This window comes from Hipposideros armiger, unplaced genomic scaffold, assembly GCF_001890085.2.
Source record: "Hipposideros armiger isolate ML-2016 unplaced genomic scaffold, ASM189008v1 scaffold_72, whole genome shotgun sequence".
NCBI classification, from domain to species: Eukaryota; Metazoa; Chordata; class Mammalia; order Chiroptera; family Hipposideridae; genus Hipposideros; species Hipposideros armiger.
The window spans coordinates 4,055,420-4,082,796 of NW_017731422.1; the positions used below are offsets into that span (position 1 = coordinate 4,055,420).

General features: G+C 51.0%; 1 protein-coding gene across 1 annotated transcript in view; it reads left to right on the top strand.

Annotated features, from left to right (window-relative positions):
* Positions 1-27,377, top strand: part of CUNH6orf132 (chromosome unknown C6orf132 homolog) — a 33,561-nt gene continuing 6,184 nt past the window's right edge. Inside the window, exons 1-4 of the mRNA XM_019642657.1 lie at positions 1-230; positions 11,671-11,777; positions 25,222-25,297; positions 27,295-27,377. Of these exons, the coding sequence (XP_019498202.1) occupies positions 86-230; positions 11,671-11,777; positions 25,222-25,297; positions 27,295-27,377 (411 nt within the window). The 5' untranslated portion in view covers positions 1-85. The remainder of the gene's footprint in view (positions 231-11,670; positions 11,778-25,221; positions 25,298-27,294) is intronic.

Here is a 27,377-nt window from a genome sequence, read left to right on the forward strand (position 1 = left end):
GGGAGACGGTGCGGGGTTCACTCCGGGGCAGGGCAGGGCGACCGAGGGACGGTCCTTCCCCGGTGTCCGCGAGGCCTGCGGCAGCATGAAAAAGAACCAGACGGTGCAGGGCACCCTCAGCAAATTCTTCGGCAAGAAGAATGCCAACTCCAACACCACCTCTCTCTACGCCACCAATCCCCCCTGGATTTTCACCCAAGAGGCCCGGGACGAGGGTGCCAGGGACCTCGGTAAGTGAGCCCCGCGGAGAGGGTTGGGCACGGAGCCGCCGGATGGCGGCCCCCACCCCTGGGAGGCAGCCGGCGGTGCTGCCCCGTCCCGGGCTCCGGGCGTTCCGCGCGGCTAGGGGCGGAGGGGCAGGGACACGTTGGAACCTGTGAACTGGCCGGGAAGGAGCTGCCGGGAACTGGAGGCGGTGCCGGAGTGCGTGTCTCTGGGGAAGGGCCATGGTGTGGGGGGATGGGGTGGGGCAGAAAGGTGCGCGGATGGAGGGGACCCTCCGCACAGCGAGGTCGGAGACCTTTGTGGCCCCCGCATCTGATCCCAGTCCCTCTTCCGAGGTGTTTGCTTTCCGTCCTCGCTGGAAAAGTTACGTTTGTGTTGCCAGAAAGGCTTCCCGGGGTCTGCAGTGGGCCCTCCTTTCCCAGCAGTACTGTTGAGTCAGACGTGCCCCCCACCCCAAGGAGGGCTAGGGATGGCCCTTTCAACCTGCACCTTTTCTACTTCCTCTGTTCCCCCAGTACATCTCCGCACTCTCCTGGCCCAGGGTCATAGGCAAAGGGGGTAGGGAGGCTACTATCTAGGTGCCCACACACTCAGCTCTGCACAGGGGAGGCCCAGGAAAAATCACCAAGAGCCACTGCTAGCAGGATACCAGCCTGTGCAAGACACCTACTCACTTACTGGGGTCACAGGTTCCTGCAAGGTCAGCCTGAGGCCTGAGTCGTCTATAGGCTCCGGTCTATAGGCTCTGAAGCCCAGGATGGGACTGTGGAGGCCACGGAAGCCCCTCCTGATGGTGAGCCTGGCTCCTGAGTCAGGGAGGTGTATCTCTGCAGGCATCTGAAAATACCATGCCTCCAGGGGTGTAGGAACAGGAATTTACTTCTTGTTTATGATATGAGTCTCTGGCCCAAGGAGGGTCACCCATCACTGCTTTAGCTCACTTGCCTTCATTGTCATCCCATTACCTTCACTGACATTTATGGTCACTGTGCGGGGACTCCCAGGAGATGTGATAGCCTCAGCCCCTGCTGTTGGATTCAGTTCAGCATCCAGATTGTCACGGGGGGGGGGGGGGGCACAAGGCACTGCGGCAGGAGCAGGGCAAATAAGATGTCACCTTTCCCTGGCCCAAGGATCTCAGAGCAGCTGGGTGAACAGCTAAATATGACGTTTAGCCCTTTCCAAGCCTTTGCTATAAAAGACTACATACAGAAGGGGCAGAGAGGACAGATAGCCTCTGAGTGCAATTAGCATTTAAGCTGAGAAGGAAGGGTATGAGCATTTTGCAGAGCAAAGAGCAGGAGCAAAGGCTGGGGGGTGGGGGTCAGGGGTAGGCGGGACAGGGCAGTTTGGGGGCACAGTTTAGGAACTTACAAATACATGTGTGCAGCCAAGTATAACTCTGTGATACCCAAACACCTCTCCTTGCCTGTGTAGCAAACATTTATTGATCCCTTCTGAGGTGCAAGGTACCATTCTAAAGTCCTCATGTTGTTGACTTAGTGAATCCTCATCTAGCCTATGATTCCTGTTTGACAGATGAGGAGACTGAGGCACAGGGAGGTTAAGTAACATGCCCGAGATCACACAGCTTTAAATGGCCGAGCCAGGATTTTCTTAAGTGTACAATCCAATGATTTTTAGTAGACTTACAGAGTTGTGCAACCATTACCACAATTCGGTTTTAGAACATTTTCATGATCACAAAAGTTCCCTCGTGAAGCAGAGGCAGTATTTGAACTCAGGCGGTTGGGCTCCAGAAACCACACTCTTGGCCAGCTTGCAGAATTGACTGTGTGGAAGGTAATTCAAGGGTGAATTTGACTTGAGGGGGCATCTGCCTGAGACCTCTCCCTACCCTTCCCCAAAAGGAGACCTCAGAAATGCCTTAGACACGTCTCCGCATTTTTGCCTGCACTGAGCAGGCTGCTGGTGGGGATCACTGCCTCTGTGAGAGAAATGGGGGCATGGTGCCCTGTCATCTCCAGCCAGCTGCTGCCTTCACCAGCCTGGGCAGGGCTGGATTCCAGGGGGGCAGGTCCCCCCATTCCCCAGGGCAGGGCTGGGCCACCAGCTGACTCAGCCTGGTTGCACCCTGCACATGGAGAAATAGAAAACAAAGTGCATCTGACAGAATGGCAGTGTTTATGGGGTGTTCCCCCACTTTCCGTGCCAGTGCGCGTGGCAGACGTCCTCCCCCCTGCTGAACAGGACACTTACTTGGAGTTGGGGATTCTGTGATGTGATGGAGATGCCAGACCTGCCTTGGGGCCCTCCCTCTGTCAATAATAAGGACTAGCCACTCTCTGGGTCTTAATTTTTAATTCTGTTAAGTAGAGATGGTGTCTAGTCTGCCTGTAGAATGACTGCTTGAGGTTTGTATGTGGCAGTGCTTTGAAGAGCATTAAAAAGAAATGCCCTAAGATAGCAGAGTCACACAGCGGAAGTGTGCTGGGCCCATTAAAAGAAATGCCCTAAAGTAAGAATTGGCAGATTATGGCCCTGGCTCAAATCCAGCCGGTGGCCTGTTTTTGTAAATAAACTTTTATTAGAACACAACCAGCCACGCACATAATTTACAAATTGTTTATTGGCCGCTTTCACGCTACAATGACAGAATTAAGTAGCTGCAGCGGAGACTGTACGGCCTACAAAGCTGAAAATGCTTACTAGCTGGCCCTTTTATACTATCAGGTCATTCCCTGAGTATTCCCTGCCCTTGCCTGCTTCAGTTCCTCTTCCTAACACTGCTTTAGACCAGAGGAAATGGAGGAAAAAGAGTCTATCCTAAGGTCTCAAAGGGGTTGGGATTAGAGTTCTATCCGGTTTCTGAGTCTGTGACATTCTCTGCAAAGCTGGTCATATCAGGCCCTTGGAGAACAGACTGTGGGTTGGGGGAGGGAGGGAGGAGATTCAGTGTAGGGATGTATAAGGGAAGTAAGGAATAACCACTTGCTCAGTGGCTACAGCCAGGTACAAATTTTTTGGCACATTGCAGACTGGATGCAGCCAGTAAAATGCAGTCCTGTGAAGGTGGTGACAGATAAATTTTTCTTTAAAGAATTTTTCTAACATTTATTCCAGGAACTTACTTTTCTTGAGGGCTTCACTTAATGCAATGGCAATCCTAATTAAACCTCTTGCCTTTCCCCAGCCCATGCTAGGGTCTTAAAAGGCCACACAATTGTCTTTTAAAGGCTTGGAGAGGTGATCTTTGGGAATCCTGAGATAAGGGATGGGCTGCTGCCGCCTGAGACCAGGAGCCCTGGACTCCTCCCTTGTCTCCTGGATTAATTCAGCCTTGCTTCTTTATCTGCTGCCACCCCACCCTACCCCAGCAAGTAGACTGCCCTGCTTGCTGGGGAACTGTCTTTCTTGCTTCCAAATGTAAATCACCTTCATCACAACCACGTAGGACAGCCTGCTTAAAATGCAGATTTCTAGGGTGCCACCTCAGGCCCCTGAAGTCAGAATCGCTGGGCTAGGGCCCAGGGTCTGGGTTTTTCACCTGCTCCTGGGTGATGGTTTTATACAGGAAGATTTGAGAATCCTGGGGTTCCTTTCCCCAGGTGGGAGCTGAACCATACTCTTGCCCCTTAGAACTTCCTGCAGTTCTAAATAAATGTGGAGGGACTGTGGCCAGCTCCTAATTAAGAGAACCCCTAGTGCTCCCTAGGGTGGCTGCTGGTTCTGGTATCCCTGTTCCTAGAGTCCCCTGACCTTGTGTCTCAGGCCAGGCTAAGGGTAGAAAGTCATGAACCCCAGAAGCTGAGCATAGATTTCCCGCCAGTGCCCAGCTGGCACCAGCCTATGGAAAGCTGACTTGTACTCCGAAGGGGGGGTGAAGGAGACTGTTGTTTACTCCTGTCCCCTGGAGGTGTGCTGTGGTTTGCTGGCACTTAGTCCACACACACACACCCTCTCTGCTGCCCCATTATATAAAGTTCCTCTTATCTTGGTGGTTGAATTCAGAAAGCAGGCCCTCCCTTGACCACTGCAGACCTGCTACAGGTAGCCCATTCTCTCTCAGCCAATAAATGAATAATAATAATCCCATCATTATCAGTTATTTCTTGAACGAGGCATTGTGCTAAAAACTACATATGTTTTCTCAATTGAGGAAAGAATCAGAAGGCTCAGAGGTTAAAGGACTCAGTCATTTCAGCTCAGGGCAGCTCAAAATTTAAGTGTGTCAATCACCTGGGTCCTGACACGGTAGGTTAGGGATGGAGGGAGACTGCACTTCCCAGCAGTTCCCAGGTGAAGTCCTTCTGCAGGTCCGCAGACCGTATTCTGGGCAGCACGTCCAAGTTGGAAGGAGAGGGCCTATTTGCTGCTCTCTGCACCCTCCAGTCCCTGCCCCCAAGGCTCCTCCCTCTCTGTTCCCCCCTCCTCTGCTCTGTGACTCCTCCCTGCCCTACTCCAGCCCAACTTTCAGCGTTCTCTCTGCCCTTGGACAAAGGCCTCTCTCTGGTGCTGGGGTCAGGCCTGCTAGGGCTTGCTGGGGCAGACTGGCCTTTTCAGGTTTCTGTCATGTGGACCTGTTAATTAGCAATGAAGGGCCTCATTAACTCCATTGTGGGTTACATTCACATGGCACCCCCCCTACTACTTGCCTAAAAACTTGGGGTTCCCCTAGTGGCCAAGGATTGCTTGCCCCACCTCAGGAGAGTAGAGGTGAGGGGTCTGTTTTTGGGTTCTGGGTTACTCTGGGTCAAGGCAACAAACTCCCACACCTAACCCTCTTAAGCCCCTTGAATCCATTGGGCTGGTGCGCCTGGGTCATGTGGGGGCCCCTGGCAATTTGGAGTCCCACACCATCACCCCAGCTCTTCTCTCGTACCTGATAGCTTCTTTCCCTCCCCTGATTTGGGGAGGCTTCCTGCAAAATACAAGTAATTATTCCCATTTGACAGGTGGGGAAACAGCCTGAGAAAATGCTCAAAGCTCTCAGGTATTAACATGGAGGAGCTGGGGTTCTGATTCCCGGGTTCATTAGTTTCCTCTAGGTCTCACCAACTTTTGAGTCTCACTCTGGAAAAACAGGTGGCCAAGGGAAGAGCTGCTGGGTCCCAGCGCTAGTTCCCTGCTGTGCTGGCTATGACCAGAGAGACCTGGATTTAGAGTTTGGTGCCTGGGCTTGAATCCTGGTCCCTTTTATTCACCAGCTGTGGGATCTTGAGCAGGGGACTTCACCTCTCTGAGCCTCAGTTTCCTCATCTGCAAAACAAGAATAATAAGAGTACCTCGCCCACAGGTTTGTGAAGGGCATTTATAATAGTGCCTAGCTCATAATATCAGCTTAATAGATGTTAGACGTTTACACTTGATTATGAATTTTCTCTCAAGTTCGGACCTGTCTAGGGTTTGGGGAAAGAACTAAATAACTGTCCCAGACCTCAACCTCCATGGAAATCCAGGGGCAGCTTTGGGAACGGGGGAGCAAGAGCATTTTACCAGGCTTTCAACCCTGAACTCTGTGCGAAAAGAAATGCCCAAAACCTGGTGGGAGGCTCCTCCTCTGGGGGGAAGGGGAGAAAAAAGGGCTGGGAGTGAGGTGGCAGCTTGTGCCTAGCTCTCAACGTCCCCCAAACTGGCCACGCCCCCCTCCTCTTAACACATGTACACACACACACACACACACACACACACACACATAGCTCCAGACCTAAAGAACCAGGTCGGCCTGTTTGGGGAGAGGCAGCGAGCCATGTGCCATGGGTAAGGCACTGCATTATTTGTGCCTGGAGCCCAGCACTACAGGTCGAGGTCCTGCTTGGGCTGTGGCACCACTGCAGCTCTATGTCCTTGGGCCAGCCCTGCCACTCTGGGCCTCAGTGTCCTCATCTGCTAAGAGGGTAGCCTCAAGTGTCCAGACTCAGAGTTCTCCCTGACAAGAGAGCAAAGGGCCACCTGCCTCCCAGTGGCTTTCACCCATGGATACAGGTGTTCACTCATAATTTGCCAGTGACCCAACCTGATTCAAGCTCAGTCCAAACCCTTGGCAGAGCGAGGTAAGGTGGAGCAGAGAGTGTGCAATGATGATGATGATGATGATGATAATGGGCAATCCTCCCAATTATTGAGCCCAAATCACCCGCTAGGCGTTGTGCTAACCTGTTACACTGTTTGTTTGTTTTTTAAGATTTTATTGGGGAATTGGGGGAGGGGACCAGCCAAGTTGTTGTTCTTCAGTCTTTGTTGTGGAGGGGGCCAGTCGCCATCTGGCTGCCCATCAGCAGCTTGTGGCCTCTAAGCTCAAGGTGATGTGTTCAATCTTAGTTGTGGGTGGGCATAGCCACCTTCCCACGCGAGAGTCGAACCAGCAGCCTTGTTGTTAAGAGCACATGCTCTATCCACTGAGCCATCTGGGCGGCAGCTCAGCTCAAGGTGCTGAGTTCAGTCTGAGTTGCGGGCAGGTGTAGCCCACCATCAAACAGGCAATCTTGTTGTTCCACCAGCTGAGCCATCCTGCCACCTGTTGGCAACTCAGCGACAGCTCAGCTTGGGCTCAGTGTCACTGGCCCATGTGGGCATCGAACTGCAGCCCTGTTGCTCAGAGCTCGCGCTCTTAAGCCAACTCTTAACCAACTGAGCCACTCCGCCGGCCCCTAACCTGTTGCACTTTATCTCATTCAGCCTCACACCAACTCACCCAGTAGGCACCATTACTCACATTTACAAAGATGAGGAAACAGCCTCAATAAGATCTAGTTACATTTCCAAGACCCCACAGTTGATAAGTGATGGAGCAGGGACGAATGCAAATCCAGATGGGCTCTGTACCTGAGGTCTCGACCCCACACTGTTGTCCTGTCACCTCTCCCCACCGAGGAGCTGTGAGCTGCCTGGGGTCTCTGGCCTGGGGCTGAGCCTTGGCTGTGGCCTCCTCAGAGCCCAGGCAGTCTCAGCCACAACATAGATACCCCTGAAACCAATAGTAGGGTCAGGTTCTCCTGAGGGAGGCCTTGGAGAAGGGGAGCTGCTACCCCCAGGTTAAAATCTGAGGTAAAGCCTTCCTGCTAAAAGAGATGTGGCACTAAGAATTATTTTCAGGAGTGGCTGGTTATCTCAGTCGATTAGAGCATAGTGCTGATAACACCAAGGTTGCCAGTTCAATCCCCACATGGGCCACTGTGAGCTACGCCCAAAGAATTATTTTCAAGCCCGATTTTTGGATATTAGGTGGTATTTATGTGAGCTCAAGTCCTTAAGGGAGGGTAAAAGAAAGCAAAGCTGCCTTCATTTTCTGTAAAGATATGAGGGAGAACTGTAACCAAATAGAAAGGAATCCTGTGCACGATTCTGTCAGAAAGAGGATTTCATTTGGGGGAAATTGGGATGGTTTTAATGATCAGGTTTGGGTAAATGGAGGCAGACCTGGGTTTCGTCCTATTTTATCAGTGTTATTTTTAGGTGAATTTGCCGGGTAGAGGCTAGAGTTTGTACCTTGACAGGGCTGTGGTCCTCCTGGGGCTCAGGCTCTGCTCAGATCCTGCTTCTGGGGTCCCCCAAGCCTTCCTGGCTGCTGGAATTGCCCCAGGGGCCTCCTGAAGGTCCCCCTTTCCCTGGAAGCTTCTGGTCACGTGGCTGTCTTCATTTTCCTGCCTTCCGAATCCCACCAGGGTGTTCCTCAGCTGCCTCTCTGGTCCGTGTGGCAAGCTCAAAACCTCTGAGATTCCCCAAAACCTCTTCCAGTGGGAAAGGGGTCAAGTAAAAATGCAGACACAGAGGGAGCTTCCAAGTTTCAGGGTGGGCAAGACCCTAGGAGCGGATCCCTGTTTTCTGACTGAGCAGCCTCGTTGTGTCCTCAGATGGCGAGTTGTCCAGCCTCCTCTCTGTCGTCCCTTTACCTCCTCACGGCCCCATTCCTTCCTCAAGAGGTAGCCTGGCCCACCTCTCCCTCTTCAGTTGAGGAAGGAGCTGCTTGTCAGGAAGGTCGTTCTAGTGTCCTTGACACTGTGATCCTGATGGAGTTCATTTACTTCCATAGGAAAATCCCCAAGGTTAGACTCTATTGTCTTCTGTTTAGTTCTGGAGCTTTAGTTTGAGGTTCAGAAAACCCCGGCCCTGAACTTGAACCCTGGAGAACCTAGCTTATGGTGGTGGACACACTTGCATCTCCTGCTGATGGTATGACTTGACCCAAGTATGAGGGGCTCAGGGAAAGCCTGTCCGGTTCTAGCCCCAGCTCTTTTTCTTTTTTTTCCTTTTTGCTTAAAACAACATACATTTATTAGCTTACATTTCTTTAAGTCAAAAGTCGGACACCCGTCTCACTAGGCGAAAATTAAAGTGTCAGCAAGATTTTGCTCCTTCCTGGAGATTGTAAGGGAGGATCTGTTTTTCTTACCTTTTCCAGTGTCTAGATGCAGCAGTTCTCAACCTGTGGGTCGCGAACCCTTTGGAGGTCGAACGACCCTTTCACAGGGGTCACCTAAGACCATCGGAAAACAAAAAGATACTTACATTACAATTCATAACAGTAGCAAAATTACAGTTATAGAGTAGCAACGAAAATAATTTGATGGTTGGGGGTCACCACAACAGGAGGAACTGTATTAAGAGGTCGCAGCATTAGGAAGGTTGAGAACCGCTGGTCTAGAGGCTCCCTGTGGTCCTTGGCTCGTGGCCTCCTGCCATCTTCAAAGATGGCAATGGCCAGTCGAGTCTTTCTCATATCACATCACTGTGACTCTGCTGCCATCACCCCCTTTCCTTCCCTGACTCCCAGCCACACCTCCTAGAACTGGGAAATCAAACTGGACTTCCAAGAGGTGCTCCAGTGGGGAGGGAGCCACCTGGGCCTTCTGCCCGGCCTCACCCCCAACCCCTCCTCTTCAGTAGGTTTCCCAGAGAACAATTGTATTCTTAGAAAGGATTCCCCTGCTGAAAACAATCACAAACCAACCGAGACAACAGTGCCTCGTAGTCAGGGCTGAGTCATGGAATCTGAGGTGTTAAGAGTGCCCGCCCATGTAGGGGGTCAGATCCACTGTGCCCTGACCCGTGCATGACCTTGGACAAGCTGCTTCAAATCCCATGCCTCCCCAGCCCTGCTGCGTGGCCACCAAGCCTCCCTTACCCTCAAGTAGAAGCCTGCCCCCTTTTTCCCCCATCCTACCATCCATGTCCTGTAAATGGCAGGATTAGGGTTCCCCCACGCCGCCCCCGCTTTGGGAGCTGTGTATGTAGTGGTTCAGAGATCAGCCCCAGAGCACAGACCCCAGCTTCGCCACTTATTTTGAGGCTTTGAGCAAGTTATTAGACCTCTCTGTGCCTCAGTTTCCTCATCTGTAAAACGTGGGTAATGATCATGTCAATTGCATGGGGCTGTTTTGAGAATTAAATGAATTAATAATGTATATGATGCTTCGAACAGTACATGATCTGTTAAAATTGTTCAATAAGTTTTCCATATTATTATATTTTTACCATTATTATAGTGATCACCTTGCCAGGTTGCTTGCTTCTAGAAACTCCTAGGCACACAATAACAGTAGCCATTAATATCATGATAACTCAGCTATAGAAAGGAGGCTCCCTGGACCCCAACACAGTGCAGAGATTAAGTGAAATAATTAAAGAGAGGGTGTGCCTAGGAGTGTGTCTCTCCCCCAGGCCCTGTGTTAGTCCCCACCCCACCCCCAGTCCTATTAAGAGCCTAACAGCCATATCAGATCTAAGACCTTATCCCACACACAGCACTACAGAGAATGTCCCAGGAGATCCTGGCCAACACATAGGCTCCTGGAAGCCAGGGAGAATCTGGTGGGTTTTAAGGATAGCTGCCGGGTATATCCAGTTATCTTTACTGTGGTTGTTTCTGGTTGAGCCACATCTACATTCTCAGAGTTCCCCTCTGGTTTCCCCACACTCCTGCCCCGCCCCTTAGCTCTTGGCCTCCAGCCTCAGGCGTGGAGCCTGGCAGCCTGGACTGGGAATCCTGTCTGTCTGCCCGCCCCAGTACAGCGGCAGGGCAGTGCCGGGAACTGCAGGGTCCTGGGACGTGTGGAGCACATGGAGAACTCTCCATGTTGGTCCCTTTTGAGACATGAGACTCTTAAATGCACCAGCCAACTCTCGCCCTGGCAGGGCAGCAGACAAAGGGCTCCACATCCACTCCCTGCCCTCTTCCCAGGAGCTTCCACGTCACCTTTGAAGCCCAGATTCTCACAGAAAGGGCCATGGCTGGAGGTATAAGAATGGGGATGAATGTTTTCTGATCCCAGGACCTCCCTGACAAGCCCAATCTCTTTTGAATAAATCTTTTGGCTTTCTTGCACTTTTCTCCTAAAGTCATGTGCAAGGGAGAAGTGATTACTTTAGGGGAAAAGTAATCACCATTCCTTTAATGTTCCAGTTAGTAAGATTCTGGTTACTTGGGATTTTGACTTTTCTTCTCTTTCCCCTCTGGCTATAAAGGAGAAAGTCTCTCATGGCCTGTTAAGTGGATGTAAGCCACTTACCGTGTGAGTGACATAGTAGGAGGCCCACAATGATCCCTGCTTCTGGGAGGTGACAACCTGGGGTGGATGTAAAGTTCTTATCAATGTGTGTTAAGCCTCATGAGGAAGATTGATTGAGAAAGAGTGAATGGCTCCTCACACCCTTCCCACTACTGTAGAAACAGCTTGGAGCACAGGCCCAGTAACTGGAGGAAGAGGAAGGCCCTTCATATCATCTGCCTACAGGGAAAGAGACCATGTGTGTTGAGTGCTTACTATGTGCTGCCAACACTCCTCACAACAGTCCTATAAAGTTGGCACTACCATCATTCCCATTGTACAGATGGGAAAACCGAGGCCCAGAGAAGTTAAACCACACAGCCCGTCAGTGGCAGAGCTGGGATTTGTATTGGGTCACATGGACCCCACTGTCCCACTCTTTCTTCTCTGCCCTCAAGGGTTCATCAAACAGAGCCAAGCACACACCTGTTGGTGAATTGGGGGGCAAGGAAATCTCCAGTTAGAGGAGTCCAGAAGGTAGGTGCTGGGCTATTGGGGGCAGCAGGTGGCCTCATCTACTCTGCTTGTTCCAGATTAGAAATTCAAACACTTGAGAGAAAAGCCAGGTTGTTTTTCTCCCTCTCTCCAAGATAAGCTTTAGCTGGGGCCTTGGCTAAGCTTCAGGGCCCCCAAAGAAGGGATGGCTTGTGGGAGTGAGGGTTCAGGACCTGTAGGTGATGAATCAGAGACAGATGGGTGCTGGGGGTTGAAAGCCCCCGGAACGCTGCGCTGCAGGAGACCCCAAGAAACCGCCCATTGGAGCCCCTCCCAATCCTACTTTAGTAGATCCCATTAGCAAACACCCTATGTGTAGGATCTGAGTCAAAAAGGGCCAACCACAGGGCCTGGGTTTCCTCACTAGGAACTGCTGGGCAGATTAAACTCAGTGGTCAACATGCGTTTGATCTCCAGCTCACAGCCTCCCCTTCTCCTCTAGATGGGATCTATTATGGAGACAATCGGTTTGACACGGTGAGCGAGTCGGGAACAGCCACGCTGAAAGCTCGGCCACGAGTTCGGCCCCTACTGACCTTCCTTCCTCTGGTGAGTACGGTTCTGCTCTGGTGTCTAAGGGTCTGCTCTGGACGGGCCACCTGGGCTGCCTTGGAGGAAGTAGCCCCTCCTGCCCTGGCCTAGTGGACATCAGCCTCACCCTCTGTCCATTCCCTTCCTTCCTGGTGCCAACCCAGGGCAGCGACTGGAAGGAGGCATGGCTGAGGATCATGGCAAGAAGGCTAGGATTGGGGGTGTCAATTCTGGGTCAGAACCCAAGGCGAGGTTATGGGGAACTTGTATGCAGAGGCATTGCAACAGTGGGTACCTCCAGCTAAGCAGGCTTCATATTCCAAAATCACTGGCTGCCTTCTCCATGCTAGGCCCCGCATTAGATGCTGGGATGTGGAGATGACTGAGCCAGCACTGCTGCTCTAAAGGCAGGACACAAGTGAGTACATAGACTGAAAGAATGTAGCCAGAGCAGGGGCAGTTGATCCAGCCACAGGGCATGGTCAAGGAGGGCTTCCTGGAAGAGGTGACACCTTTGCTGTCTCAAAGGACAAAGAGCAGTGACCCTTGGGAGAAGGGCATTTGGGACAGACAGGTGATTTGCTTGTGAGTCTGAAACTACAGGAAACCAAAAACTCCCCTCTGGGGCTTGTGGTTGGACTTTTGTTCTTTGACAAGGGAGACTCAAAAACAATCACTCTGTGGCTGGTTCTGTTTACAGGATGAGAGTTCCTGGGTTTTCTGGGACAGCCTAGACCAGTGCTGTCCAAAAGAAATATAATGTGCATCTCGTGTAATGTTTTCTAGTAGCTACTTTAAAAGTAAAAAGAAGTAGGTAAAATTAATTTTAATAATACATTTTACTAAACCCAATATATTCAAAAGATGATTATTATAACATTTAATCAATATAAAAAATACTAATGCGGTGGTTTACATTCTTTTCATACAAAGCTTTCAAACTCTGGTGAACTATACTTTCCATTTCTGGCTAGTGACATTTTAAGCGTTCAGTAGCCACTTGGCAGCCAGTATCAGACAGCCCAGATCTAGAGCCTACATGGTCAGCCTCTTGAATTGTAGGTTCCCTCGCGTCTATCAGATGGGTCCTGGTTGGGACAATGCTGTCACTGGAGTCCGTGAGGATTTGTACCACCTGGACTGACAAGATACCTGATCCCCTTGTTCTCAGGGGCCTGTTGGACCTCAGGCACCCCACCCCTTGGTCCTGGGCACGTGCAAAGTCTGCCCAGCATGGCCTGGCACAACCACCTTCCTCTCTCCATCACCATTTGCTTTTTTCTGGTTTGTCCAACTTCACTAACCAGACCCCAAGATTCTACACGGGAGAGACCAAGTGTTACATTCTCCTTGCTGCTTCCCCAAGGCCTCTGTGTGGAGGGCTGAGCACACAGACCTCTGGAAATAGAAGTTTAAATAATGTATTCTCTGCTTATAAAAACAATTCATAGACGTTATAGACAAACACAGAAAGGTACAATGCAAATGAGTCAGCCCCTACCTTTGTTTCCAGAGGTTTGTAAAACTGTGACACAGGGGTCATTGCACCTATAAACGCAGATGAAATAATTTTGAGGTTTTTCTATTACTGGAGGTGAATTAAATGCTCTCCCCCAGGGTGCACATATCAGAATGATAGTGGTGTGGGCCCAGGGCTGACACACCTAGGTTGTTAAAATATTGAAATAAATGGCTGTTGCCCCTTGACTGTTTCCTGCTGTCCTGGCTCCGCCCCCCAGATCTGAGCCGGCAACTAAAGGGTTAATACTGCACCGCTGAGTTCATTCTGATTGGCCAGAATCCTGCATGCCCCACCCGCCCACTTTGGGCCCCTTTGGTGACTAGGGCAAATCCCAGCCTTTCTGCTGCCCTCTCTTCTGGTTTGCATCCTCTGGTTGGGATCTAGTCTGGGCCAACCAGGGCTGTGCAGTTCCCAGGCAGGCTCTGCGGAACACTGCGGGTGGGGAGGCACCGGAGTGGACTTGGCTGGCTGGTCAGACCCAGAGTTCTGAGGCTGCCTTTCTGGGAGTGGTCCTTCCAGGCAAACCTCAGAGCCAGTCCCAAGAGATGGGGGCTTCTCCCCAACACACTCACACCCTCTCACTGGTGAGGGCAAGACAATGAATGCAGGAGACCTGGCACTTGTAAAGGGCTCATCAGGTCCACACCAGCCTCGCTTTACAGAGGAAAACGAGGCAGGAACTGAACCCCAAAGGGGGAATTTCGCTCCATGGGGAAAAGCAGGTGGAGTGCTGTTCAGTCTGTGTGTCATGCACCGTTCCAAATGCCTAGTATATGTTAAGAGAGTCAACAGAGCCACCCTATTGGGAAGGTGTTGTCATTAACCCCCATTTTACAGATGGAGAAAGTGAAGGACAGGATGGGATAGTAATTTACCTAAGTTCACACAGCATGTAGATGGCAGAGTTGGGATTTGAACCCCTGCAGCCAGGCTCCAGGATCTAAGTTCTCTTCAGGCCTTCCTAGTCTCCCTTCCACCCACTACCTGAGAGATTTTTTTCTTTCCTTCCAGCATCAGCCTGCAGAACTACTTGCACTTCTTTGTCTGCCTCTCTGAACCCCTGTCCAGCAGGGGTCCCTTGCCTCTTTTGGGTCATAGACTCCTTTGAGACCATGATGACGCTATGGGCCACATATATGCGATTTTGCCTACAATTTCAGCAGAGAGCTCTCAGGCCCCCGGAAGCCTGCCTATGGTGCACCTTTAGATTAAAAACCCCTGACCTGATGGCCCACATCCTGGCGACATGTCTGTGCTCCTGACTCAGGTCAAAAAATAAAGAGCAGCCCCAAAATCTTTCATCACCTGCTTCTGAGCTGAAGGGAATAATCTGACTCCTCTCCCTTAGGCTGTGGGCCGGGTCCTTTGCTTTCTTCCAGCTGGGGCAGGAGGCTGAGAGAATGACGAGAAGCTAGAGGAAAGCGCTCCCGTGGGTGTGGTTCACATACAGGTACACACGCTTGCACACCTGTCCCCAAACCCCTCCAAGTCAGGATGGGTGGGGAGTGACACTGTCCTAACCAGCCGGGCCTTCCCCTCCCTGTTCTCCAATGCTCAGAGGGCACCTCCTGGGCCAGGCCACGCTGGGGCAGGAGAGGCACAGGGCAGCCATGCTGAGAAGGCAGGCAAAGGCCTGACAAGGCCCATGTTTTTCGTGACTCTCTGGGCCTGGTCATCTTCCGAACGCTGGCAGGACACCACGCGAGCCTGCAAAGGGACAGTGTGAGAGGAGAGGGCAAAGGGTGGGGAGACAAGGGCAGATGCCTTTGCCTCCTCCCTAGAGCTTCCTCACTCTAAGGTGAGAGTGCAGAGGACTAAGAAATACTTTCTCAGGCATCTCAGGCCAATTATTAAAAGGCCTCAGGACCCCTCAGTGACTAGGACAGAGCCTGGATTGATCCTCAGGTAAATGGCACCAGTCCTGGCTCTGTCACTGGGCTGTGGGGTGGCTGAGGGCCAGGCCCTTCCTTTCCCCAGGCCTCTGGCTCCTCAGCCCTGGGAGGGTCTATCCTGCTGTGACTTTCTGTGTTAAAGGAACTCCTTAAGGGAGAGGCAGGAGGTATAGTCAACTCTCTGGAGGCCCCCAGAGAATCCAGACCCCTCATGACATATAGGTCACTTCTTGAGCTCCGCTTCCACCTCTGCAAAGGGCAGTTGTCCAGCCACCAGAGCCATTCACTTCCTGCTCCAAGAGCTGTAAGGAACTGGATCACAATAACCAAGCTGCAGAGCTGGGTAGGAACTCAGTGCTCATCAGGATGAGAAAACCGGGGTCCAGGAAGAGAAGGTTTCTGCCCAGGTCACACAGCTCAATAGAGGCAGAGACCGGACCTGAGCCCAGGTCTCTTCCCGATCCAGTCCCGTCCACACCACCATGGGCCTTGGCTGAATAGGGACAGGACCCTTTCTCCCCACTTACTTGGAGGTAGAACTCCAAGGGGAAACTGGGCCCAAGGCTCAAGCCAGAGCCTGTCCCTAGCTTTCCAGAGCCAAGTGAAGATAACAGCTGGAGGTGGGAGGGTTGTCCTCTCTGGGGCTCCCTTCTTACCCTCCCTTGGTCTGAATCAAACCATCCCCAGGGTGATGCATGTGAGGAATTGAAAATTAAATACCAATGTGGCAAGTATGGGAAAACTGGCCGGGCAGGTCCTCAGGGGTGCCCCAGGTGGTGAGATCTTCCTGGGTTACCCCACCCTCTGAGTCAGGCAGGCCTGGCTGTGTCTCGGGAGGTGTCAGGCTGGGCTCAGGGCAGGCCCCGCCTACCCTGGTCCCCCGCCTGGAAGCTCAAAGAAGCAGCTGGAGTCAGCTGGATTTCTGCTTTCCATTCCACCCCCTGCTGCAGGAGCTCCTCTCTGAACTTGAGGCCCAAGCACCCTTTAGGGGTGGCACTGGAGCTCCCTAGGTTGAGCTGGGCAGGGCAGTCCTTATTGGATTTTGACAGAGTCATGCGGCCAGTGTTGGCTGGAAGGATTGTGGGTGAGGGAGCGCCATGTATTCACATGGGGTGGGTGTCAGAGGCCTACAGTGAGTGTACAGAGGGAGCTCCCACCCCCACCAAAGCCCACGCCTCTTCTCCCCACCTGGCTCCTTCCCTCACAATGAGGGCTTCCACCTGAACCTCCCAAACGCCATCCACATCCTCATCCTTACCCACAAATAGCCACCCCTTGGTTACCCCATGGGCTCAGGGATGTGTACTCCTCCCCGCCCGCCTTCCTCAGACTGCCCTTAGGAGGACTGATGGGGAGAATCTCTAGACGTGAGCTCAGGGCCATCTGCTTAGAATTCTGGGGACCTCGGTGCCTGAAGGCAGGGTCAAGAAGGGGGGGTGATGTGCACTCTGAGGGCATGTCCCCTTAACCCCATGGAGTCCTTGCCCTGTAGGGAACCAGAGCAGAACCCTTTGTAGCACAGAATTCAGGGCAGGGCCCTCATAGCCCTGGTCTAAGAGCAGTGCTGGGATGGTAGACAGGTCCAGAGGAAGATGCTCTCGTCGGTGGAATTCTTCTCCGGTCCCCAGGAGGGTGGTATGAGCTGTGGCAGAAGGTAGAGGCTAGGGAGGAGAAACAGATGAGCTCTTTTGTAAAATGTGCACTGACTCCCAATTTCAGAGAGGCTGCTCTATGGGGAACACAGACCCACCCCCACCCCCACCCTCTCACTGCCCCTGAAAGCCAGGAAAACACCTGGGTGGGTTTCACCCCGCTGAGGACATTGGTGCCTGGAGGGGTTTTCTTGTGGCTCTCAAGCTGGGCTCCCATCGCCCTGCTCCTCCAGCCTACGGTGGTGCCCCCAACCAGGCCCGGCTCTAGCTGTGGCTCAGGGTCATCTCCCTCACCCCCTACAGCTCCACTCCTGACCCTGAGGTGCCCCAGCCGGACTCCAAGAGGAATCTGGTGAGGAAGTTTGCATTCCACAATGTGTAGCTAAGATTCAGAGCTGGCCCGTGCCCAAGGTCAACCATGTATTGCCCATTAGCCCAGCCCTGGTGACCCACCTTGTGGTTTGGCTGGGTTTTGAGGAATTTCAGGCATGAGGATATGTGTGCTGGGCATGAGGAGGCCAAGGGGGCAGGGCTGGAGCCATCAGTGGTGTGAGCCCTGTCCCCCGAAACTTTGGTGGTACAGCAGGAAGCTAGCAGCGAGCTCTGACCCCCTAAAACTTTAAAGGGAGACAAACCTCAGCCTCGAACAGTCAATATTTTCCTCCCTTCCTCCTTCTTTCTTCCCTTTCCTTCCTCCTTCTCTTCAACTCTGAGATGTTTATAATCAAAAGGGCAATAGGGGATTTCCGGTGACCTGACCCTGACCATGAGGAAGCTCCCATCTCTTCAGATCCACCAGACAGACCCACCCCAGGGATTGTGCCCAGAGCAGCAGGTCAAGGAGATGGGCCACTGCTGACCCACTGAGATCTGTTAGGACCTGGGGGAGGAGAGCCCAGGGGAAGTGCTCTTTCTCAAGAGCTTACTCTACAGGATCTCTTTAGGTGCGTGGAGGCACATGAAGAAGTGGGATCATCCCCATTTTAGAGACAAGAAAACTGAGACTCAGAAGGCAAGGGAGGGGCACACTTATTGATCACTGACTGTGTGTCAGATACTACCTACAACTGCTCTGGGACAAGGGGGTAAAATTAAGATTGTCAATCTGGCCTGCCTGACTCTAAAGTTTATGTTCTTTCCACCTGATCACAAGAATTTTTTTTTCATTGCTATTGTATTGGGTGTTTTGTTTTCTTTTTAATTAAGAAGGAAACAGCAGTTCATTGTTAAGTCCCAAGAAACAGAGATACGTATAAGAAAGAAAATAAATATAAATATTCTTGGAACGGTGCCCATGCCCTCAGCCTACCCCCAAGGAATCATTGCTGGGTGACTTTCAGTAGACTAAGTTGTGATGGCTTTTTCAAGGCTGCTTGACGGAGCGGGGGAGTTGGCTTGTGCCTCTCTGTGAGGTGAGGGAGATGACCAATGATCTGGGCTTCTGGGTGTTGTCTGGGTGTGGGGACAAGGAAGGGCTGAGGCCCAGTTTCATGGGAAGTGCCTCATCAGGCAGGGCCAGGGCTGGACTCTGCTCCAGGCACCGAGCAAAGGCTGCTTTGCAGCAGCAGCAGTGCAGGGAGTGGCCTTGGCCATGGCCGGGTGCCCACTGGCCCCAGGAGGGAAGCACCAGCCAGCTGGTCTCATAGAGGCACTCAGATGCTCATTTGCATGTTCCTGGTTGTTTCCTTGCCCACGGGTGGGTGCATCCCTCTCTTGATGTGGGGCTGCCGTTTTCGAAGGGCCACACTCTTCTGTCCCCTGAATGTGTTTGAGGCACACACCAACCCCTGCAGGCAGCACCCTGGGGCACCGGGTCTGTCATTTCCCCAGGGCAAGCGTACTGAGGGTGGGGCCCAGCTAGTTTCCCAACCAACTGCAGCAGTCAAGTCCCATGTCCAAGGCCAGCAGGGACCTCAGGCCCCATGGGCTCACCTTGTGGCTCCTCGAAAAGAAGCTTCATGAGCTCCTCCTTCTAGCTCTCCTCCCCCTCTTCCCCACCTGCCCCTTCCCCCTCTGGAGGCAGAGGACTGTCTGGAGACAATGGCAGATGTCTGTCCCAACATCCTGTCATTCGAGGGGTGGCCCTGACTGGACACGTTATAGGCCTGGACTCACAGAACGCCACAGGTGAAGGGATCCTTAGAGAGCATTACAGCAGAGGCAGGGAGGCCCAGAGACAGAAGTGACTTTGCTCCAAGTTAATAGGTCGTGGGGCTGGCACCAGAGCACAGGTTGTCCGCCTCTCTGTCCTATATTCTTCCTACCACTCATTCACTCATCCGGGAATTTATTCACTCAACAAACATTTGTTGAATGGCCAGTCTGTGCCAGGCATGTACAAAGAATCAGCCAGCACCCAACCCACAAGTAAGCTGGGCTGGGGCAGCAGAGACTATAGTCATCTACCATAGGCTCTTAATTGTGCTGGAGGAAAAGTGGCAAAGAGAGCAGACTTTGAGGTTCCAGTATTGGCCCTGCCACTTGCTAGCTATGTGACCCTGGGCTGTACAGATAGGCTGTCTGTGCCTTAGTATCCTCATCTATAAAATAAAAACAATAACCCACCTCTTAGGGTTGCTGGGAGGACTAATTGTGTTGCTACATGTGAAGTACTCGGAAAGGTACCTAGCACACAATAGGCACCTAATCAATGTCAGCTGTAATAATAACGCACACAGGGTGAGGAACACATGGGGAAGAGACATTAAGTCAAGCTGGAGTTGCCAAGGAGGGCTTCGTGGACAAGGGGCATTTAATCTGGGGTTTAAAGGATAACTAGGAGTTTGCCGGGCAAAGACAAAGACCCTAGGCAAAGTAAGAGCAACACCAAGAACGAGGCTGTGGAGGCCTTAGAAGATGTGAGGATGAGTCCCAAGCAGCTGCAGTGGTTCACGATGGGTGGGGGAAGGAGGTGTAGCCCCCATCTGGGGGCTTTTTCAAGCTATTTACTCAGCCCTAGAACCTCCAAATAGCCCTTCCAAGGGGTGGTCTCTGCCTCACTGAGGATTCCCACCACAAGGAGCCCACTTGCTCATGAGTGAGTGAGGTCCCCAGGGACACTTGGGTGGGAAAAAGATGAGAACGACTAGTTGGAGCCCAGGGTTCGTAGAGTGTGGGGATAGGATGGCAGGAGCTGCAGAGGGAACAGTTTATGAAAGGTCTCAAATGCCACATGAAGATGTTTGGGTTTCATCCTCTGGACCAACGGAAGGATTCTGAGCAGGGAGGTGACCTGCTCTGAGATGCATTTTAGAAAGAACACCCTCACGTCAGGTTTGGAGAATGACATGAGGCAGAGGCCAGGGAAGTATCTGGAGATAATGGCAATGGTCTGTCTGTCTGTCTGGATAAGAAACAGTGAGGACTGAAGCAGGGCAGAGCTTAGAAGGTGGCAGGAAAGGAGGAATTCAGGAAGTACCTGGCCGAACTGGGTGACAAGCTGGGTGTGCGGGTGATGACCAGGTGCCCGGAAAGACAGTGATATATAATTGGCTGTGGGTCCTTGGGGAAGTCACATAACCTCTCTGTGCCTCAGTTTCCTCATCCATAAAATAGAGGTGACAATAACAGCACCTATGTCATTGGGTCGTTGTGAAAAGTAAGTTAAGAGATAGAAAATGCAAAAAGAGTATCTAGTACAGTGAGTACTAGGGAAGTAGCAGCAGTTATTATTAAGATTGGAAGTATGGGGAGGTGGGAGAACAGGGCATGTGTGGTGCCGATGGCCAGTGGGTGGATAAGCTCTAACTCTCCCCCAGTGCTTGCTCTTTTGATATTCTTGTCATTGTTTTAACTTTTTCACATTGTAAGATACATATAACATAAAACCTACTATTTTCACCACTTGTAAATGTACCGTTCGGTGGCATTAAGTAACTTTTCCTTTTTAACCAATCTGAATGTGCAGAAAAGTTGCCTGAATAGCTCAAAGAATTCCCTGGAGCCTTGGCTCAGATTCATTGCATTTGGCCACATGGGCTTTATTTATTCCCTCCCTCCCTTGGTATATACATACTGTTTCTTCCTGAACCCCTGAAAAGTTGAGACATCATGCCCCTTTCCTTTTAAATACTTCAGTGTGTGTTACCTAAGAACAGAGACATTCTCTGCACAATGATCAAATTCAGGAATGTAATAGTGATACGATACTATTATCTAATCTACCTTAATATATATTCAACTGCTGCCAATTGTCCCATTATTGTCCTTCATGGCAGACCCCTCCCCCATCCCAGGAGTCAATCCAGGGTCACACATAACATTTAGGTGTCACCTCCAAGCCCTCTTATTCTTCTTCTTCTTTTTTTTAAGATTTTATTGGGGAATTGGGGGAGGGGAACAGCCAAGTTGTTGTCCTTCAATCTTAATTGTGGAGGGCACAGCAAGCTCAACTCCAAGTTCAGTCACACCGCTCAGCTCAAGGTGCTGTGTTTAATTAGTTGTGGGTGGGCATAGCCCACCACTGAACAGGCAGTCTTGTTGTTAGGTGCATGTGCTCTCACCAGCTAAGCCATCCTGCCACCTGTTGGCAGCTCAGTGGCAGGTCAGCGGCAGCTCAGCTCGGGTGCAGCTCGGGCGCAGCTCACTGGCCCATGTGGGAATCAAACTGGTGACCCTGTTGCTTAGAGCTTGCACTCTTGAGCAAGCTCTTAACCAACTGAGCCACTCGGCCGGCCCCAAGCCCTCTTCTTAATGAGGCTTTTCCTTGGTTCTCTGAGGCTAAGAGAGGTGGATCAGGAAATCCAGCACCCATGGAGATGGATGCTGTCTAAACGTGTCCATTTGCTCACTGACCTATGTCACCATCCAAGCAGTGCCCTTGATGCCAGCTGCCTGGGTCCTGTAGTGAGCGAGGGCAGTTCACCTTGCAGGTCTGCTTTTCTAGGACTGAGGTTAAAATGAATTTGTATTTGCCTCCTCTGAATACACACAGTGGAAGGGACAGCTGAGTGAGCCACCGGAGCCCGTGTAGGTGTGAGTGGGACGGAGCAGGGCCAGCTGGGGCTTGGAGATGAGGGGCTGTGTTCAGGTCAGTGCTGGGAGCTCCTGAAGGAATGAGGCTGGACTTCGGGACCTGCCTCAAGGGTGGTGGACACTGGAGCACCACAACACCTCAAACACTGTGGTGAGGTGGAGGGTATGTCCTGGGACTCCTTACATGTGGGGACCTGAAAAGCCTTAGCCCTGCCTGGGCAAGCTTCTCCGAGGCCCCTTGGGAGACAGAGTTCTATCCTGTGGTGTTGGCAGCCTAATGTGTTTCCGGGGTTCTTTAGGATCAAGGCGTGGCTGGGCAGCATTACCTCCGGCCCATAAAGTCCGTCCGCCTTCTTCCTCCACACGTAATTATCCTTCAGCACTCAATGTGACCCACAAGGTGCTTCCAGGATTCTAGGCAGCTTAGCTTTATTATTCACGGTGTTTTTGCCTTTGTGGGGGAGAGGGTTGGAAAACATAATCCTTCAACTAGCACTGATTTCCTGGGTTAGGAATATTATCTCATTTGATTCTCATCATGGTCCTGCAAAGTAGGAAGTATTATCTTCATTTTATAAATGAAGAAAATGGCTCTCAGGGGTTTGTAGAAAAGGTCAGTCAGGAGGCCTAGGTTTGCACCCTGGCTCTGTTAAGGGATTTGAAATAATATAGGTAAAGCTCTCAGTATAGTGCTGGCACACAGTGAGTGCATAAATGAGTTTAACATCACCGCCCCCGTCCCCCATCACCACTGCTCATCCCAAGTCACACTGCTGGCCAAATTCAAAGGATGAATTTTAATGCTAAGTCCCCAAGTCTTTCTTATTTGACAATTATGTTCAAAAGAATCACCAGCGATCTCAACCTGGTTTTTGAAGCTCTGGCTTCCATCTCATCAAAATCAGAATGTACATACTCAGTGGATATTATTAGACAATCAGTGATGTGTGTGTGAGTGTGTGTGTGCGCATGTGCTGTATCTCAGAATGTCTTGGGAGACTCTCCTCAGATGGGCTGGTCCCCATACCTGCCCCTGGTTCAGAATCATTGGGTTTGAGCGATGTTGAGAACAGATGTGTGTTGGCCATGTGAAGCAAGTAGAGGCAGAAAAAGAGACTAGATGGTACCTCAAGGCCATTCCAGCTGCAGAATTCTTTAAACAAACAGAGGAGTTGTTGTTGCCCGCAAATGACCAGGGTAATTCTGAGAGTACCCTTGGTACCCCAGGGTCTTGTGGATATTTCTGAAACACCTACCCTGAATCCCCCTTCTTGAATATGAATCCATTTAGCCCCGAGGTCTCATGCCATCATTGGCAAGTAGAGTCACGTGACTGGGATCATGTGTTTAGAGCACAGTGCAAGGGGCATTATTGTTAGAAATGGAGGGTGGGACCAGGGGCACAGCCTGACCAACACACAGCATCAGGGATGAACATGAACTATATGAGTGGGTTGGAAAGATGGTGGTGGGGGAGTTGGTCAAGCTGGAGTGCAAGATGGGTATAACTGGTGAGTCGGGAATAAAAGTTGGCTGGCAAGTGTGCGGCCGGGTTGTTGAGGGCCTGGAAAGCAGCCATAAAACGCTCTATAGCTCTTCAAAGGACAGCTGTGTGGTCTTTGTTGACATATGGAAATGTGTGTTTGGAGAAAAAAATAGAATGCAAAAGAGTATGTACAAACCGACAGCTGTATAAACACATTCTGCCTGTGAGGCTTAGAGATCAGAAGGGCATCTGCAGTGCTGTCAATAGCCCGGTTCACTACTTTTTATTTATTTTTCTGTAAATACTTGATGAAAACCAAGAGTGAGCAGGAGGCCAGGCTGAGGGGTTCGGCTTTTAACTTGTAGATGTCCCTGGGTGTCATGGCAGGTTTGTTTGTTCTGTTTTGTTTTGAGATATAATTCATACACAGGTGATTCTCATTATTTGTGGACTCTATACAGTATTTGAAAATTTGACTACTCACTAACATGTATGTGTTACCCCAAAATCAATACTCAAGATGTTTTGGACATGCGCAGGGGAGTGAAAATTGTCAGCCACTCGATGCACGCATTCCCAGCTGAGGTCAAATAAGACGATATTTTGCTTCTTTTATTTTTAATTGGGGAATTGGGAGAGGGGAACAGTGTTGGGGAATTGGGGAGGGGGACCAGCCAAGTTGTTGTTCTTCAATCTTCTTTGTGGAGGGCGCCAGTTGCCATCTGGCTGCCCGTTGGCAGCTCGTGGCCTCTAAGCTCAAGGTGCTGTTGTTACCATCTTAGTTGTGGGTGAACATAGCAGGAGTCTAACTAGCAGCCTTGTTGTTAAGAGTGCATGCTCTATCCACTGAGCCATCCGGGTGGCAGCGCAGCTCAGGGTGCTGAGTTCAGTCTTAGATGTGGGTGGGCGGAGCCCATCATCAAACAGGCAGTCTTGTTAGGAGCACGTGCTCTCACCAGCTGAGCCATCCTGCCACCTGTTGGCAGCTCAGTAGCAGCTCAGCTCAGGCGCAGCGTCACTGGCCCATGTGGGAATCGAATCGGCGACCCTTAAGAGCTCGCGCTGTTAAGCTAACTCTTAATCAACTGAGCCACTCAGCTGGCCGGACACTTTGCTTCTTGTTTCAGCTTTCATACAAGCATACAAGTGTCCTTTTCTATTTAGGGCCACACTTTTTGTATTTCTTCACTTTTTGTTGGTGATTTCACTGTTTAAAATGGTCCCCAAGAGTAGTGCTGAAGTGCCTAAGTGCAGGAAAGCTGTGTTTGTGCCCTGGAGAGAAAATACATGTGTTAGATAAGCCTCATTCAGGCACAAGTTACAGTGGCCATGAGTTCGATGTCAACGAGTCAATGATATATATTAAGTAAGGCATCTTTAAATAGAAACACATATAAAGCAAGGTTATGTATTGATTGATTGTTGAAAATGTTGTGACCAGGGTTTGCAGGAACCTAACCCTGTATTTCCCTCAGGGCATTGATTCAGTCTTTGCTAATCAGTGTTGGCAGCAACTTTACAGATCATAACTACCTCAAATAACAAACCTCGGCTGTATGTTAAAATTCACCTTTGAAGTGAGCCCTTTTTAAAAATTTTAGTGTACGCACAAGGTTGTGCACCCATTACTATCACTGAAGATTTTTGAGCAGTAAAATGGTCTCACCCAGCAGTGATCTAAGAATTACCTAGGGGTGACTGGTTAGCTCAGGTGGTTAGAGCGTGGTGCTGATAACACCACAGTTGCCGGTTCGATCCCCACATGGGCCACTGTGAGCTGTGCCCTCCCTAAAAGAGTCAACTGTGCCATTGTAGCATGAAAGCAATGTGTAACCAATGACCATGGCTGTTCTCCAATAAAAATAAATAAATAAATAAATAAAAATGATTACCTGTCTGTCTTTGCCTGTTCCCTGATCTCTCTGCTCCCTTTCAGAATGCTCAGGAGAACCACGGGCTGGCTGTACCCACCCCCTCTGTCCCTGAAGACTTTGCAGACAAAGAAGTGACAGGTAAGAGGACCCTGGGCTTGGGGCTTGTCCATCTTTCTTTCCTCCTTTGGCCCAAGTATCTGGCCCACTTGCCCAACTGGTGATAACACCGGAGTCCCCAGGCCTCTTGGCTACTGGCTGCAGGGGTTGTTGAGGACAGCCAGGGTTGGGTCGGACCTACTTCCACAGGGGGAAAGATGGTGCAGGGCCAAGGTCAGAGCAGGGCAGCGTAAAGCGGTAGAAAGAACCCTGGAGTCAGACAGACCTGGCTTTGAATCCCAGCTCCCCTACACATTAGCTTTGCTCTATTGGGCAAATCACTTAACCTCTGTGTATTCAAATGAGCAATGGGAAAGACAATTCCAGTTCTAGAGAAGTAGAAGTACTGAATGGGACATAAGTCACTTCTTATCACAGCTGTTGTTCAAAATCTGCCAGTGGCTTCCCATGTCACTCAGAGGAAAGGTTCTTGCCAGAGCTGCAGGAATCTGGCCTCACCTGGCCTCATGGCCGGCTTTCTTTCCTGGCTCACACTCCTCCAGCCATCCTGTTCTCCTCTCCTGCTGTTCCTTCAAAACCCAGGCACTGCAGGGTCTTTGCACTGCAGTTCCCTCTGCCTAGACTGCTCTTCCCTTAGATACATGTACAGCTCTCTCCCCAATTCCTTCCCTCTTTGCTCAGATGTCACCTATTCAGTGAGGTCTGCCCTGACCACCCTATTCAAACCACACCTCCAGCACCCCTCCTGGGTTTCTCTTAACCATCCTCTGATGTAATAATTTACTAATGTATTGTGTTCATGGTCTGTCTCATTGTCCCATTAAGATATAACCTCCAAGAGGGCCAGTATTTTGAAGAATTTTTGTTTTGTTTTGTTTTCACTGCTGTATCCCCGGCTCTGAACACTTGGGAGGTCGGTGAATGTTAATTTTCCCCTCCTCTCTCATCTGTTCTTTGTTTTGTAGTTCGACAGCTGGGAGGAGCCCTACAGAGCTGCACACTCCCTGGATTTGTTAGGCTCTGTGCTAGAAACTGAGAGGAGGGGATGCGAAGGAGGGGTACCCCTAAGAGAGAAGCAGCAGGGTATCCCGGCCATCTGCAGACTCTAGGGAGGGGGGGCTGGAGACTGAGTCCAAGAAGGGAGGGTTGTGAGCTGCTGGACCCAGGGGTGCTCAGCATCTCTCTAGTGCCAGGTTGTCTGAGTCACCCTCTTTCTGCACACCTTTTCTGCAAGAAGTTTCTTGGTAGATTCAGGGTCTTTAGAAAGAAGGAGTTGCTCATAGAAACGTCTTCAGTGAGAGGGCCAGGCCCCTGCCACTGATCCATGACTTCCTGTCTCTGTCTCTCTCATTCCCTGTCTGTCTTACACAGTCTGAAACGTCAAGCACAGGTGGTAGTAATCAAATTGATTCCACGCATTAAGTGCTTACGATGGGCCTTGCACCGTGATAATACCATTTACATGTATGTACGTGAATTCTCTTATTGAATCCTCACAACAGCTTTATGAGGTACGCACTGACATTATGCCCATGTTAGAGATGATAAAACTGAGGCTCGGCAAGGTTAACTAGTATTCCCAAGGTCGTAAATCTAGTAAGTGGTAGAGCTGGGATTTGAACCCTGGTCTTTCTGGCTTTGTACCAGTCAAGGCCCCTGTAAGAAACAGATGGTGCCCTCATAGGAGGTAACTGAAGAGAATTCAATACCAGAGTGTGAGCAGAGCACAGAAGGGTAGAATGTGACTCTCAGGAGTAAGTGGAGGATATTCAGTACAAACTCCAGAAGCTGCGCTAAGAACAGGCAGAGGTCCTTCCCTAGATGGAAGGGGGCCACTTCCAGGACAGTTCAGGAGGCTGGACACATTGCTGCTCCCTCGCTTGGTGCTCAGGAGGAGAGGCATGACCCTGGCCAGTTCCCCTCTGGCTTGCCCACCCGACCTTGCCCTGGGCACACAGAGATTGGCAAGGCTGGTCGGCCTCACTGGCCTCCTCATATTTGCCTCTCCCTCCTTCCAGGTACCAGCTCACTAGTCAACGGCAACCTCCGACTGTACAGCTCTGTGGGTGACCTAAGGCCTGGGCACTATGGCCAGGACCCA